At 39.5% G+C, this 14222-nt stretch overlaps 1 protein-coding gene across 3 annotated transcripts in view; it reads right to left on the bottom strand.

The window, feature by feature from the left end:
• RAD9B (RAD9 checkpoint clamp component B) overlaps nt 1–14222 on the bottom strand; it is a 33916-nt gene that overhangs the window by 16081 nt on the left and 3613 nt on the right. For all 3 annotated transcript variants that reach the window (XM_013982863.2, XM_005670641.3, XM_013982864.2), the window contains exons 3-6: nt 13452–13601; nt 13142–13256; nt 5304–5403; nt 1511–1617 (exon numbers count right to left, since the gene is read on the bottom strand). In XM_013982863.2, coding sequence (XP_013838317.1) covers nt 1511–1617; nt 5304–5403; nt 13142–13256; nt 13452–13502 — 373 coding nt within the window. In that variant the 5' untranslated portion in view covers nt 13503–13601. The remainder of the gene's footprint in view (nt 1–1510; nt 1618–5303; nt 5404–13141; nt 13257–13451; nt 13602–14222) is intronic.

The raw sequence follows: 14222 nt of genomic DNA, 5'->3' as shown, positions 1-14222 counted from the left end.
GGAGCCTGAAAGTCTGTACTCAGACCATAATCCACCACTTATTAACTGTGTGACAGCAGGCAAGTCACTTAGTTTCTCTGTTTCATATTCTTCCTATGGAAAATGGGGATAATAATAGTACCAGAAGTACCTACGTCACAGAGTTGTTACGAAGCCCAAATGGATTCAGAAATGTAAACCATTTACAAACTGAACACTACAAAGTCATCTGACCCAATTTAAGTCCTGGTTTTACCGGTTGTTCACTTTAAGTTCATTTTAAAATAATGTTTCTTCCTTTGTGTCTTTCTTTCTTTCCCTTTTCTTCCTTCCTTCTTTCCTTCCTTCCTCCCTCTCTCTTCCTTTCTTTTTTGTGGCCATGCCCATGATACATGAAAGTTCCCAGGCCAGGGATCAAAACTGCCACAACAGCAACCAGAGCCCCTGCAGTGATGATGCTGGGCCCTTAACCAGCTGCACCACAAGGGAACTCCTTTTGTATTCTTTCTTTACTACTACCATACACACAAAAAATTATCCAAGGCCAAAGAGTCTCGAACAACTTGTGCCGAAAATACTCCAGTAAATTTCTTTAAAATTAAAAATCCTGATTTAATTATACCTTAGTTTCTCCAATCCACCTGGATAACTCTGGGAAGAGCTGACTTAAGAAGTATTCACATTTTCTTCCCTATGTATTTGCCAAGTGGAAAACCTTAAATTTCGAATTCAAAGTTACTTTTCCTTTTTAAGTGGTCAAAGATCATCTCAATTGGATTGCTGGCCTCTTAATCTTTCTTTATGCTAAAAACAAAGGATGATAAAGGGTGAGAAATAGCCTTGAAATTTTAACTGAAAATATATCCTTCTCAGTAACTATTCTATTTTTTGTTTGTTTGTTTCGTTTTTGTTTTGGCCACGCTCACAGCATGCAGAAGTTCCCAGGCCAGAGATCAAACCCACACCACTGCAATGACAATCCCAGATCCTTAACCTGCTATGCCATGAGGGAACTCCCCATTCTATTATTTTTTTTAAAAAACCCTGAATTTCAAAGCCAAGTATTTTATTTTATTTTATTTTTTGTCTTTTTGCCTTTTCTAGGGCCACTCCTGCGGCATACGGAGGTTCCCAGGCTAGGGGTCAAATCAAAGCTGCAGCCGTTGGCCTACGCCAGAGCCACAGCAACACGGGATCCAAGCCGCGTTTGCAACCTACACCACAACTCATGGCAACACCGGATCCTTAACCCACTGAGCAAAGCCAGGGATCAAACCTGCAACCTCATGGTTCCTAGTCAGATTTGTTAACCACTGCGCCACGATGGGAACTCCAAAGCCAAGTATTTTAATTACTGATTATGATACATTTCTTGGGACTCTTTAAAAAATTTAATGATCTTTTTACATTTTACTGCCTTTTAAACAAGAATAAATATTATGCCACTAATATTTGCTGTATAGCCATGTAGTAATCAAGAAAGCCAGGAAGTAATATTTCATCAAAGCACTGTGACAATTATAATTCTTACCCATTGATTCCTCATTAGAACTCTTAATGCAAACATTCAGTGGAGTAACAGCAAGAGTAACTTCCTCTTGACTCGATGTAAAAAGAACAATTGCCTCAGCTAGCACTCTATAAAATGCAATGAACAATATATTATTTGAAGAACAAACAGAAATAAATCTTATTAAGTGGGACCCAAACTTTTAATCTGGAAATAAATAGGTTAATTGTCCTGAATTTTAAAAAACCTACCCAAAGGACCAATCTTTTTTCCTCTACATGAGCTACTATATTCTTAGTATGTCTTAAAATTATAACATCACTGAAAGCCAAGAGCACAGAAAATATGTTCTACATAAAACATGTAAAAACTTCAGGATAAACCAAACTCTAGAATAAAATGTCTTTAATTTTATATTTTTTACATTTTTAAAAAAATGACCTGGGATCATAGTAGAAAGGGAGATAGTAGAAAATGGAGCTGTTCAAAGAGAACTGAAGTAAACTATGCTGGAGACATAGTTGAGGGGTAGAGGGTTACAAGCAGCCTGCTGCCATATTCTCTTTACCTTTGTCACTTGTCCTAGATTACTACCTATTTCTTTCAAGGTTGTCTTGACATCCCAAATGCCCTTTCATCCTGGACTTTTTTTTTTTTTTTTTTTTCTTTTTCCATTTTTGGCTGCCCCTCAGCACATGGAGCTCCTGGGCCAAGGATCAGACCCGAGCCACAGTCTTGACCTAGGCCGCAGCTGCAGCAACACTGAATCCCTAACCCACTGTGCCGGATCAGGGAACAAACCCACATCCCAGCAGCTCCCAAGACGCTGCCAATCCTGTTGCATCACAGCAGGAGCTCCCTGGGCTCCCTTTTAATAAACACATTTATTGAGACAAAATTCACATTCCATAAAATTCACAGATTTAAAGTTGCTTGATTTGCATTTCCCTAAAGACTAATAATGATGTTGATCTTCTTTTCATGGGCTTGTTGGCCATTTGTATATGTTTTTTGGGAAAACGTCCATTTAAATCCTTTGCCTATTTTTTAGTTAGGTTATTTATCTTTTCTTTATAGCATTATAAGCTCTGGCCCATTTTTGAGATTGAGATATGGTTAGATTCTTAAATGAGATTCTTAGAATTTATGTAATGTTGGTGTTAACCTGATGCTAGACGTTAGATTAACAATGTTTCTTGGTGCCAAAATGTCAGGAACACCTACCAAATTAATCTGGGAACTTTTCCAGTGTTAAGAGAGAGGTGTTGTATAAGTTACCAAATAACCTGATAAAAAATGACAACAGGAATGTGCAATTCAAAAAGGAATAAAAATACAAATTGCTAATAAATATATGAAAAGATGCTTGGAGTCTACATCGTGGCTCAGTGGTTAATGATCCTAACTAGTATCCATGAGGACGTGGGTTCGATCCCTGGCTTCGTTCAGTGGGTTAAGGATCTCACATTGCTGTGAGCGGTGGTGTAGGCCAGCAGCTACAGCTCCAATTCGACCCCTAGCCTAAGAACCTCCAAATGCCTTGGGTGCAGCCCTAAAAACACCAAAAAAAAAAAAAAAAAAAAAAAAAAAAAAAAGATGCTTATACTCTCTGGTAATAAAATAAACCCGATAAAGAATAACCAATAATGCCATTTTCTGCCTATCAGTTTGGCAAATCATATCCTTTACCTGGAAGGATTCTCCTACACTTTTGGTGGGAATGTAAATTGGTACAAACTTTTCAGATAGCAATTTGGTAGTGAGTCCACACGCAAATTTAAATTTTTTTTTTTTTTTTTTGTCTTTTTAGCTATTTCTTGGGCCGCTCCCGCGGCATATGGAGGTTCCCAGGCTAGGGGTCGAATCGGAGCTGGAGCCACCGGCCTACGCCAGAGCCATAGCAACGCAAGATCCGAGCTGCGTCTGCAACCTACACCACAGCTCACGGCAACGCCAGATCCTTAACCCACTGAGCAAGGGCAGGGACCGAACCTGCAACCTCATGGTTCCTAGTCGGATTTATTAACCACTGCGCCACAACGGGAACTCTGCAAATTTAAAATTTGTATAAGCCTTTGACCCAGCAATTTCATTTTTAGAACTCCGTGTTAGGCAGCCTATAAAATGGCCCCTAATGATCCCCACTGCCTGGTATTCATACCCTTATATAATCCCCTGCCCCTAGAGTATGGTCTGCACTTACAGATTCTCATTTAATAAAGAAAAAGTGATGAAATGTCAATTCTGAGATTAGTTTTAAAAAAGACTATGGCTTCCATAATAGGATACTGCCCCTTCCCCCTCTCTCTCTCTCTCTCTCTCTCTCTCTCTCTCTCTCTCTCTCTCTCTCTCTCTCTCGCTACCCCCAACCCCTGGCCCAGATTACCAGTTGCTATGTTGTGAGGACAAATGAGGTAGCCTACAGAGAGGCCTACATGGTAAGGAAATGAGGGCTACAAGCAGCCATGGGAGAGAGCTTGGAAGCTGACCTTCTGAGGCCTTCCAACAGCCAGATCAGTGAGCCTGAGAGTGAATTTCCCCAAGTTCAGTCTTCAGATGAGACCACAGCCCTGGATGATGGCTTAACTTCAACCTCATGAGAAACCTTGGGCTAAAAGCACCCAGCTAAGCCACACTTATTATTTTGAAGTAATAAATGTCTGGTTATTTCTAAAGCTTTAAGCTATGGGACAATTTACTCCACAGAAACAGGAACTAATACACTATCCTATGCACTACTAACAGCATTGTTTGTGAGGGCAAAAAGCTGGAAACTACCAACTTTTCTACTAATAGGGTGATGGGTAACTAAATTACATTTCAGTCACACAATGAAAAATTATATAATCATTAAAAAGAATAAGATGGACACAGAAACTAAAAAAGCAAATTGCCAGACAAGAATAGTAGTAGGACATTTTCTTTTTAAAAAGTATGTATGTGTCTAGTATGTGATATAAATTTGAGAGAGAGGGAGAAAGAAAAAAAAAAGATATCCATAGCTACAGAGAGAGAGAAAGTTATAGAGAGACTGGCTATAAACAGAAAATGCAGAAGGATATATACCAACTTGTTATGAGGTGTTACTCTGTCAAGTAGGATATACACAGCAAGTAGATGAGAAAGACTTTCATTTTTCATTTTTGCACTCTTCCGCAAATTTTACGTATATTGCAAGGAACACACATACTTTCTCGTAATTTAAAAAACAATAAGGATAAAAGATCTTTTGGCTCACAAAGTAATTACTGTTAAATGTTTAATGCTACAGCTTAACTGAAAAATCGAGTACCTTTCACTGACAAATATGTTTCACTCCTTCTCTAGGAAAAAAAAAAACAGAAATAGGGATAAAAATCACTTCACATAAAAAATGTTAAAATATCCTTGGGCTATGTGTGTTAAGACTCAGAGAGAAGGCAGTATATTAATTCAAAATATTATTAGCTCATATATTTTTCTCTTAATGACTTAATGTAAAAAGCCACTGATGGGGTATTTCTAGAACTTTCTTGACCACTAAAGTATAATTTCTACCATTAGTCATTATTTACTATTATCTTTCTTAAGGCTTCCTCTTGATCCTGTAAGGTGATTTCTGTAAGTCCATTGTTAGGTTAAATATATATATATTTATATATATATTCATATGTCTTATATATATATATTCATGTATCTTATATATATATATTTAATGTTAGAAATACACACACACATACATATGACTGAGTTTAAAGTTCTAGAGCATTAATTCTTTACTCTGTGACCAGACTATATTCAGAAGAATAAAAATAAGCAAAAGAGAGCTCATTACCTTGGTTGAATCACTAGCATATTAGTACACATGTTCTTTTCAAAAATAACTTGCAAAGGCTGACTTTCTTGAAAACACACATTATGAATTCTTTTAATACCTTAAAAATAATAAGGAAATACATTAATAATTTCAAGTGCAAAATTAACAGATGTTTAAAAGGCTTTAAATTTCACAGCCATATAAAAATAGTAAAATTAAAGTAATATTCAATAGTTGGCAGGTACACATAGCTTACCAGAAGCACTATTCCTTAATGAATGTATTTATCGCTCCCTAGTGGACACCATGTAACATGTCACACCCTCTGACCAATCAGGTAGCAGAGCTCCCACTTCTTTTCAGGGAATTTCTTATATTGCGTGTAAAACAGTAAATACCCACTGCAGATCATATATGTATGATTCTCCTTCAGTATTTTTCATCCAAGACTGATATTTCTGGATGGAACCTCTGAAAGTAAAACCTGATCATTGGGTTCTTTTCCTCTGAGAGGAGGAAGAGAGGAGTGTGTAGCAACAACAGCTATGGCCCAATGTCCTGCAGTAGAAACTGCAGCACACATTGCACATGCAGTACCTCTGATCCTCACAATATCCCTGTGGAGTAGGTACTTAATATCAAAAGATGAAGCTATAGTTCTAGAGCTCTGTTAAGTGCTGTGCTATGCTGTTTTAACAAGTATGGCTAGATTTTGAATCTAAGTTTGTTTTTTCTCTTTTTTTTTAGCCATATTGGTGGCATGTTGAACCTGTGCCACAGCAGTGACCTGAGCTGCTGCAATGACAATGCTAAATCCTTAACCTGCTGCGCGCTACAAAGGAAATCCTCTCTCTCTTTTTTAAATTTTATGAATCTAAGTTGTATTTTGCTTTGTTTTGCTTTTTAGGGCCACACCTCTGGCATATGGAAGTTCCCAGGCTAGGGGTGGAATTGGAACTGCAGCTGCTGGCCTATGCCACAGCCACAGCAACTTGGGTCTGAGCCACATCTGTGACCTACACCACAGCTCAAGGCAACGCTGGATCCTTAACCCACTGATCGAGGCCAGGGATCAAACCCACAATCTCATGGATACTAGTTGGGTTCATAACCCTCTGAGCCACAACGGGAACTCCTCTGAATCTAAGTTTGAACATAAAGCCCATGAAATAAAATTCAGGTAGGCTATAACTTTCTACAGCATAATAATGTTACCATGAGAAGCAAAAGGATTCACTATAAATATTTCTCAACTTATTTTTAACTGAATTAATAAAAACAGCAACATTTATTATTTTCATAAATATTTACTGAGCACTTGCTGTGTACAAGGCTGATCAGCTGGCTTTTGCTGGATAACAAACCACATCAAAAATTTAGTGGTTCAAAATAACAAACATTTGTTATTTCTCACGATTGAGTGGCTCCTCTGGTGAAGGCTGGCTTAACTGTGGCTGGATCATTTTGAATGGCCTCACTTTCACATCTGGGGCCTCAAAGTTGGGACAACCGGAACAGCAGGATGGCTGGGGCCTTTCACCACCTGGTCTGCAATCTTCCAGGAGTCTACACTTTGCTGTGCTTATTTTCAGGCCGATGGAAACATTCTTAGTTTAAGAGTAGAAGCTGACATACTTTTCTTTTTTTTTCCTGCTTTTTAGGGACATACTTGGGGCATATGGAAGTTCCTGGGATAGGGGTCAAACTGGAGCTACAGTTGCCAGCCTATGCCACAGCCATAGCAACACTGGATCCGAGCCACATCTGTACCTATGCTGCAGCCTGCAGCAACACTGGATCCTTAACCTACTGAAAGAGGCCAGGGATCGAACCCTCATCCTCATGGATACTAGTCGGGTTCTTAACCTGCTGAGCTACAACAGGAACTACTGACAGGTCTCTGGAGGCCTAGGCTTGGAACCCACATAATATCACTTCTAATGCATTCTATTGATATCAAAGCAAGTCCAAGTCCAGCTGAGAGTTGGGGAAGTACTTCAGCTTTCAAAGGGAGGGCCTGCAAATAATTTATAAGTATTTTTCTGTAACCTACCATACAGGGACTACTTTTGGAGCTGTGGACTAGCGAAGAACAAATCAGACAAAAATCTCCAACCTCACAGAGCTTACATTCTAGTGAGGGGAGACAAACAATAAGAAAATAGGAAGTAGGGAGGCCCCCTGTGGCACAATAGGTTAAGGATCTGGTGTTGTCACTGCAGCACCAGGTTGCTGCTGTGACAGAGATTTGATCCCAGTCCTGGGAACTTCCACATGCTGCAGGTGTGGCCAAACAACAACAAAAACAAAAAACAGATTAAGTAAAGAGAATGCTTACTGTAGGCCAAACATTCTCTGATATAAACTGTACAAATGTTTTCTTAGATCAGTTACTCAAATTATGTTATTCAAATGTTTCTCAATGCCTTTAAATTCACTGTTTTGAGAGTTTAAAGTCATTAGCACATCTGCAGAATGCCTTTTTACAAAACCTCAAAACCTTGAAGTAGGAATCCTGTCCTTTTTTTTTTTTTTTGTCTTTTCTAGGGCCGTACCGTGGCACATGGAGGTTCCCAGGCTAGGAGTCTAATTGGAGCTGTAGCCACCGGCCTACACCACAGCTCACCTCAACGCCAGATCCTTAACCCACTGAGCGAAGCCAGGGATCAAATCTGAAACCTCATGGGTCCTAGCTGGATTCACGACGGGAGCCACGACGGGAACTCCAGCAATCCTGTCCTCTTGACATATGTCATTAATATAATGTATAAATCAGACTTCTGTTCACTCAATAAATAGCCAGGGCATCCATCTGATGGAAGTCCCTCTCTGTTGGGAACCTGTCCTTGAGCAGGACAGAATGCATTAGCATGTGTGCTTTGGATCAGAGCATGTTCTTCAGGGACAACTCACTGATTCATTTTCAGCCACTGTGGGGCCAGTGCAAATGCAAATACAGAGAATTGATAGAATAATTGCTAGGCAGTAAATATTTCGGATGAATCTTGGTTCTTGAGGATATAAAACATCTTTTTTTTTCTAATAGCAGATGCTAAATAATTTAAGAAATCACTGTTCCAGAAACCATTTATGATTAGACTCTGAGAAGTTAATCCTTTTTTAGTAGGTCATGTTTTTTCAATTGTTTTCCATCAGTGAAGAGAGCCAAATTTACTTCATTGTCCTAAATTTCTTCCCGAGTTTCAAATGTATATTTGCAGCAGTTTAGTGGATATCTCTGCCCAGGTGTTTTTTGTTTTTCTTTTTTTTTTTTCATTTTTGGCCGCCCCACTGCATATGGTGTTCCTTGGGCCAGGGATCAGATCTGAGCCATGGTTGCAACCTAAGCCGCAGCTGCAGCAATGATGGATCTTTAACCCACTGTGCTGGGTCAGGGATTGAACCTGTGTCCCATCACTCCCAAGAGGCCGATGATCCCATTGCGCCACAGCAGGAACACCAACCCAGGTGATTTTTCTCAATTACATTTGAACAATGTTTCTCCACCAGATTATTAATATAAAATTGCAAACATAATTTTCTGAGCTTCTAAAGTTTTGGAAAGTATAACTATTTATCCCAATGACTGTAGCAGCATGCACCCCCTACTTCCCCTTTCCTTCCTGAGCCATCCTTCCTGGTTGTGTAGTAGCCATGAGGTCTGGGTGGGGCTGATTTCACTTTCAGCATCACTTGTGGGCCCTTGTTGCTATAAATCAATTGATGTAATCTTATCTGCCCCCCCCCACCGCCCCACAATTGAATTTGGTCCAGATATGGCAAGAAGCCAGGGCAGTTAGAGAATGGAATTCCCCTAGCCCCCTAGGATTAGTTTAGGTTTGTCCAGTCAGAGCAAAGTCAAGCACTTTTGTTCAATGCATATATGAGGTAAGGCTCTCCCCCTGGATGTGAAAGAGCAAGCATGGCAGCCCAAGCTGCTGCTGCTGGAAGTCACCATATTATTAAAAGTTTATAAAAGAAGCTGGCCTTAGTATAAATCACATGGAGGACAGGAGAGCTGAGAGAATTTGAAACAGAAGGAAGAGAAGCAGCTGCTGCAGTCTGGATCAAACCACGCCTATGACCTCATTTTGAACTTTTCCTTTACATGAGCCAATATCCCTCCTTATTGTTTAAGGCAGTTTGAGTTGGATTTTTTTTTTTTTCTGTTACTTGTAACTTAGAGCATTCTAACACAACAACTTCCCTACAAAAGCTATTAAAAAAATCAACCAATCACAAATGTATATTGGATATTACTGTAAACAAGCCACTTGAGACATACTTAAGTGGAAAAACTGGCTGTTTGAAATCTAACTGGAAATAAAGGATGAGGATAATTGTAATAACAGTAGTTACAATTTAGTTCACCTTTTGTGTCAGGCACCATGCTATGTGCTTTACACATGTGATCTCACTTTGTCCTCACAACAACCCGGGAATCTGAGGGTAGGTAGGATTATCCCCATTTCACAGACAAGAAAATGAAGGTTCAGAGTGGTTATGTACTGTCACAAAGCTAATAAGTATAGGAGAAGCCACGTCCTTATCTGCACGATGCCAAAGCTCGCTGTGCTTTTTTAAAAAATTTTTATTGAAATATAGTTGACTTACAATGTTGTTAGTTTCAAGTGTACAGTAAAGTGATTCAGTTATATATATTCTTTTCTATTTTATTTTTATTTATTTGTCTATTTAGTGCCACATATGTGGCATATGGAAGTTCCCAGGCTAGCGGTTGAATCAGAGCTACAGTTACCGGCCTATGGCACAGTAACTCAGGATCCAAGCTGCATCTGTGACCCACACCACAGCTCACAGCAACACCGGATCCTTAACCCACTGAGCAAGGCCAGTGATCCAACCTGCATCCTCATGGGTACCAGTCAGGTTCATTATTGATGAGCCACGATGGGAACTCCTTAATTTATTTATTCATTTTACTTTTTTTTTTTTTGCTTCAGCCATGGGATATGGAAGGTCCCTAGCGAGGAATCAAATCTGAACCACAGCTGCGACCTATGCTACAGCTGTGGCAATGTCAGATCCTTAACCTATTGTGCTGGACAAGAGATCAAACCCATGCCTCAGCAGTGACCTAATCCACTGCGCCACTGTGGGAACTCCTTGTATATACATTCTTTTTTAGATTATTTTCCATTATAGATAATAACCTAGATATTAAGGATAGTTCCTTGAGCTATATAGTAGTTCCTTGTTGGTTACATATTTTATAGATAGTAGTGTATATATTTCAATCCCAAACTCCTAATTTATTCCTCTATCCTCCCTCCCCTGCTGCTATGCTTTTTTTTTTTTTTAAATGGCCTCGCTTGAAGCATGCAGAAGTTTCTGGGACAGGGATCAAATCCATGTCAAAGCAGTAACCAGACCCACAGCAGTGACAATGCTGGATGCTGTGCTTTTTTTTTTTTTTGTCTTTTTGCTATTTCTTTGGGCCGCTCCCATGGCATATGGAGGTTCCCAGGCTAGGGGTCGAATCGGAGCTGTAGCCACTGGCCTACACCAGAGCCACAGCAACGCAGGATCCGAGCCGCATCTGCAACCTACATCACAGCTCACGGCAACGCCGGATCGTTAACCCACTGAGCAAGGGCAGGGACCGAACCCGCAACCTCATGGTTCCTAGTCGGATTCGTTAACCACTGAGCCACGACGGGAACTCCCTTGCTGTGCTTTTAATTGTGCTCTTTACATGATTCTGCTACTACATGTGAAGTTCGAAGAAGGAAAAAAATAATGTTATAATAATTGATATTTTACAGGGGGAAATTAAGGAACATAATGTAAATATGAGTTTAAATTAAAATATTAAATGTAAAACAAAATTAAGAAATATAAGATAAATAGTAACACTAATATAACCTTCCAGAAGACCATTCTACTACAAAAAATCTGGACCAATATCACAAGTACAAGAATCTTAAAAACATACAATCCTACCTGGTAACTTCAAATAAAATAGTAGCAATCATTAATAATATAACTAGTACTAACTCTTACAGAGAATAAGCCAGGAATTCTTTTAATCACTTTAGAACTTAACTTCTTATAACTCATTGAATCTTCACAAAAACCCCAGGAATTCCCTGGTGGCCTAGTAGTTAAGGATCCAGTGCTGTCACTGCAGCGGCCTGGGATGCTGCCGTGGCACAGGTTTGACCTCTGGTCCGGCAACTTCCACATGTCGCTGGTTCAGCCAAAAAAAAGGAAAACAAACAAACAAAAAAACCTATGATCCTAGTACTATCATTGTCCCCATTTTACATATTGGGAAAGTGAGGCACAAAGATATAAAATAATTTTCCCAATGTCTCAGCAAGGAAGGGGCAGAGCAGGATTCTATCCCAGACCTTGTGATCTCCAGAGATCACGGTCTTAACCACCATGCTATACATATTTAATCATGTAAAATATTATATGACTGCAACATTTGAATATCTACCATGCAAGGCTGGAGGCAGAAAGTCACTTTTACAACTTGGTGTAGCAGAGAGAATGAGTGAAGGTTTTGGCTTCTACTACTGTGGGGTTGGACTCAAATCCAGGCTCTGTGACCTGCTAGTTCTGTGTCCTTGGGCCATTTACCATGCCTCTTTCAGCCCTAAAGAAAATACTATTTGCCTTCTTGAGCACTTTCAATCCAGGTAGGCATTATTCTTTTCTGTTTTTACCAAGGAACACTGTTACCAAGGCACTTGTACAAAATGTCAACAAGTAGCCAGTTAGTTTCAGAACAATCTTTTGAATTCAGATGGACATTTTAAAAAATCAGTCTGGGGGAGTTCCCGTTGTGGCACAGTGGTGAACGAATCCGACTAGGAACCATGAGGTTGTGGGTTCGGTCCCTGGCCTCTCTCAGTGGGTTAACGATCCAGTGTTGCCGTGAGCTGTGGTGTAGGTTGCAGACGCAGCTTGGATCCCGCGTTGCTGTGGCTGTGGCATAGGCCGGCGGCTACAGCTCTGATTCGACCCCTAGCCTGGGAACCTCCATATGCTGTGGGAGCGGCCCAAAGAAATGGCAAAAAGACAAAAAAAAAAAAAAAAAAAAAAAAAAATCAGTCTGGGAGTTCCCATCGTGGCACAGTGGAAAAGAATCCAACTAGAACCATGAGGTTGGGGGTTTGATCCCTGGCCTCACTCAGTGGGTTAAGGATCCAGCACTGCTGTGAGCTGTGATGTAGGTCGCAGAAACAGCTTGGATCCTGAGTTGCTATGGCCATAACATAGGCCAGCAGCTCTAGCTCCAATTAGACCCTTAGCCTGAGAACCTCCATATGCTGCAGGTGTGGCCCTAAAAAGCAAAATAATAATAAATAAATAAATATATCAGTCTATATTCAGGCAAAGTTTGTATCATTAACAGGCCAAAAAAGGAAATAATTAATATCAACCACTCACACTACTTCTACAGAGACAAGTAAGATAATACAACTGCCTCACCACAAAACTACACAAATGCTTTTTTTTTCTCTCTTTTTGTTTTTTAGGGCCACACCTGAGGCATATGGAGGTTCCCAGGCTAGGGATCTATTGGAGCTGTAGCCACCCGCCTACGCCACAGCCACTGCAATGTCAGATCTGAGCCGCATCTATAACCTACACCACAGCTCATGGCAACACCAGATCCTGAACCCACTGAGAAAGGCCATGGATTGAACCCTCAACCTCATGGTTCCTAATCAGATTCGTTTCCACTGAGCCACAATGGGAACTCCTACAAATTCTAACCAATAATACGATGGGAAGTGTTGATGTGCAGTTTGAGTATTCTAAACATAAAAAGTATTAACAAAAAATGCATAATACTCTAAATTAGTCCTAATTATACTTACCATGTCTGCAGAAGAACTGAATAACTACTTTGCACTTATCAGATCTGGTGAATATTTTGCACTTCTCTACATTTCTTTCAAGGGAATTCAGACATCTAAAGATGGGCAGAATTGACTGTTACACAAATATAGAAGAGCATATAATTAATATAATTGATTAGATTAACACAAACAAGAATATGTATATTCACAAATGAACAGACTTGTCCTGCATGCCACTTAAACGAAGTATAGGTGTTATATAACAAATATTTCCTATATAAAAAATACTTCTACTGTATAAGAGAAAAGTAGGCCCACCTACATTTACCTTCATTCCTAATTTGCAATTTAAATTTGATATTTTGTCACTATCATTCATTTTCACTGAAGCTGACCACTGATAATGTTGAAAAAACACAGGAGAGAAGAGGACACATCCATATGCTGACCGACAAGAATTCACAGATCTTAAAGCAAGCTGGAAAAATAAAATAGTAGCTACTTAGCAAAAAATCTTCTTCAAATAGTTAATTCAAAAAAATCTATTATGTTTAACACTGCATTGAAATATGTTCAAATAAAGCAATGGGATATTAATTGCATTATATGGACTGCATTATACATTTGAATTATATTTATATAATATGGACTGAATTAAACAGTGTGTATTGAATTTGTTTATGTATACACATGTGTACATATCTATATTGAATACATATAGAGATTACATGTATTTTTGTTTCATTGTGTTGTTTCTGGTAACAAAAAGGTAACTGTAAAAATGTAAATGCCTACAGGGGCCTTAACTTCAAAGCACAAAGTGGCAAAAGGAAATATAAAAGGGAGAAAAAAAGGAATACTCTGGTGGCTCAGTGTGTTAAAGATCCAGCAGTCACTGCTGTGGCTCAGGTTGCTGCTTTGGTGCAGGTTCCATTCCTGGCCCCAGAGCTTCCACATGCCAAGGGTGTGGCCAAAAAAAGGCGGGAGGAGTAAAAAGGTTGCAGCAAAATGGCAGTATGTTGCCTTGTCTAAGGGGAGAAACCATTAGCCAACTATTTTCACTTGGAAATGCAGGCTGAAAGCTGTCAGAACTTCTGAG

This window comes from Sus scrofa, chromosome 14, assembly GCF_000003025.6.
Source record: "Sus scrofa isolate TJ Tabasco breed Duroc chromosome 14, Sscrofa11.1, whole genome shotgun sequence".
Lineage (NCBI taxonomy): Eukaryota > Metazoa > Chordata > Mammalia > Artiodactyla > Suidae > Sus > Sus scrofa.
Note: the sequence above shows the minus strand (reverse complement) of the source record. Positions and strands in the feature narration are given on the sequence as shown.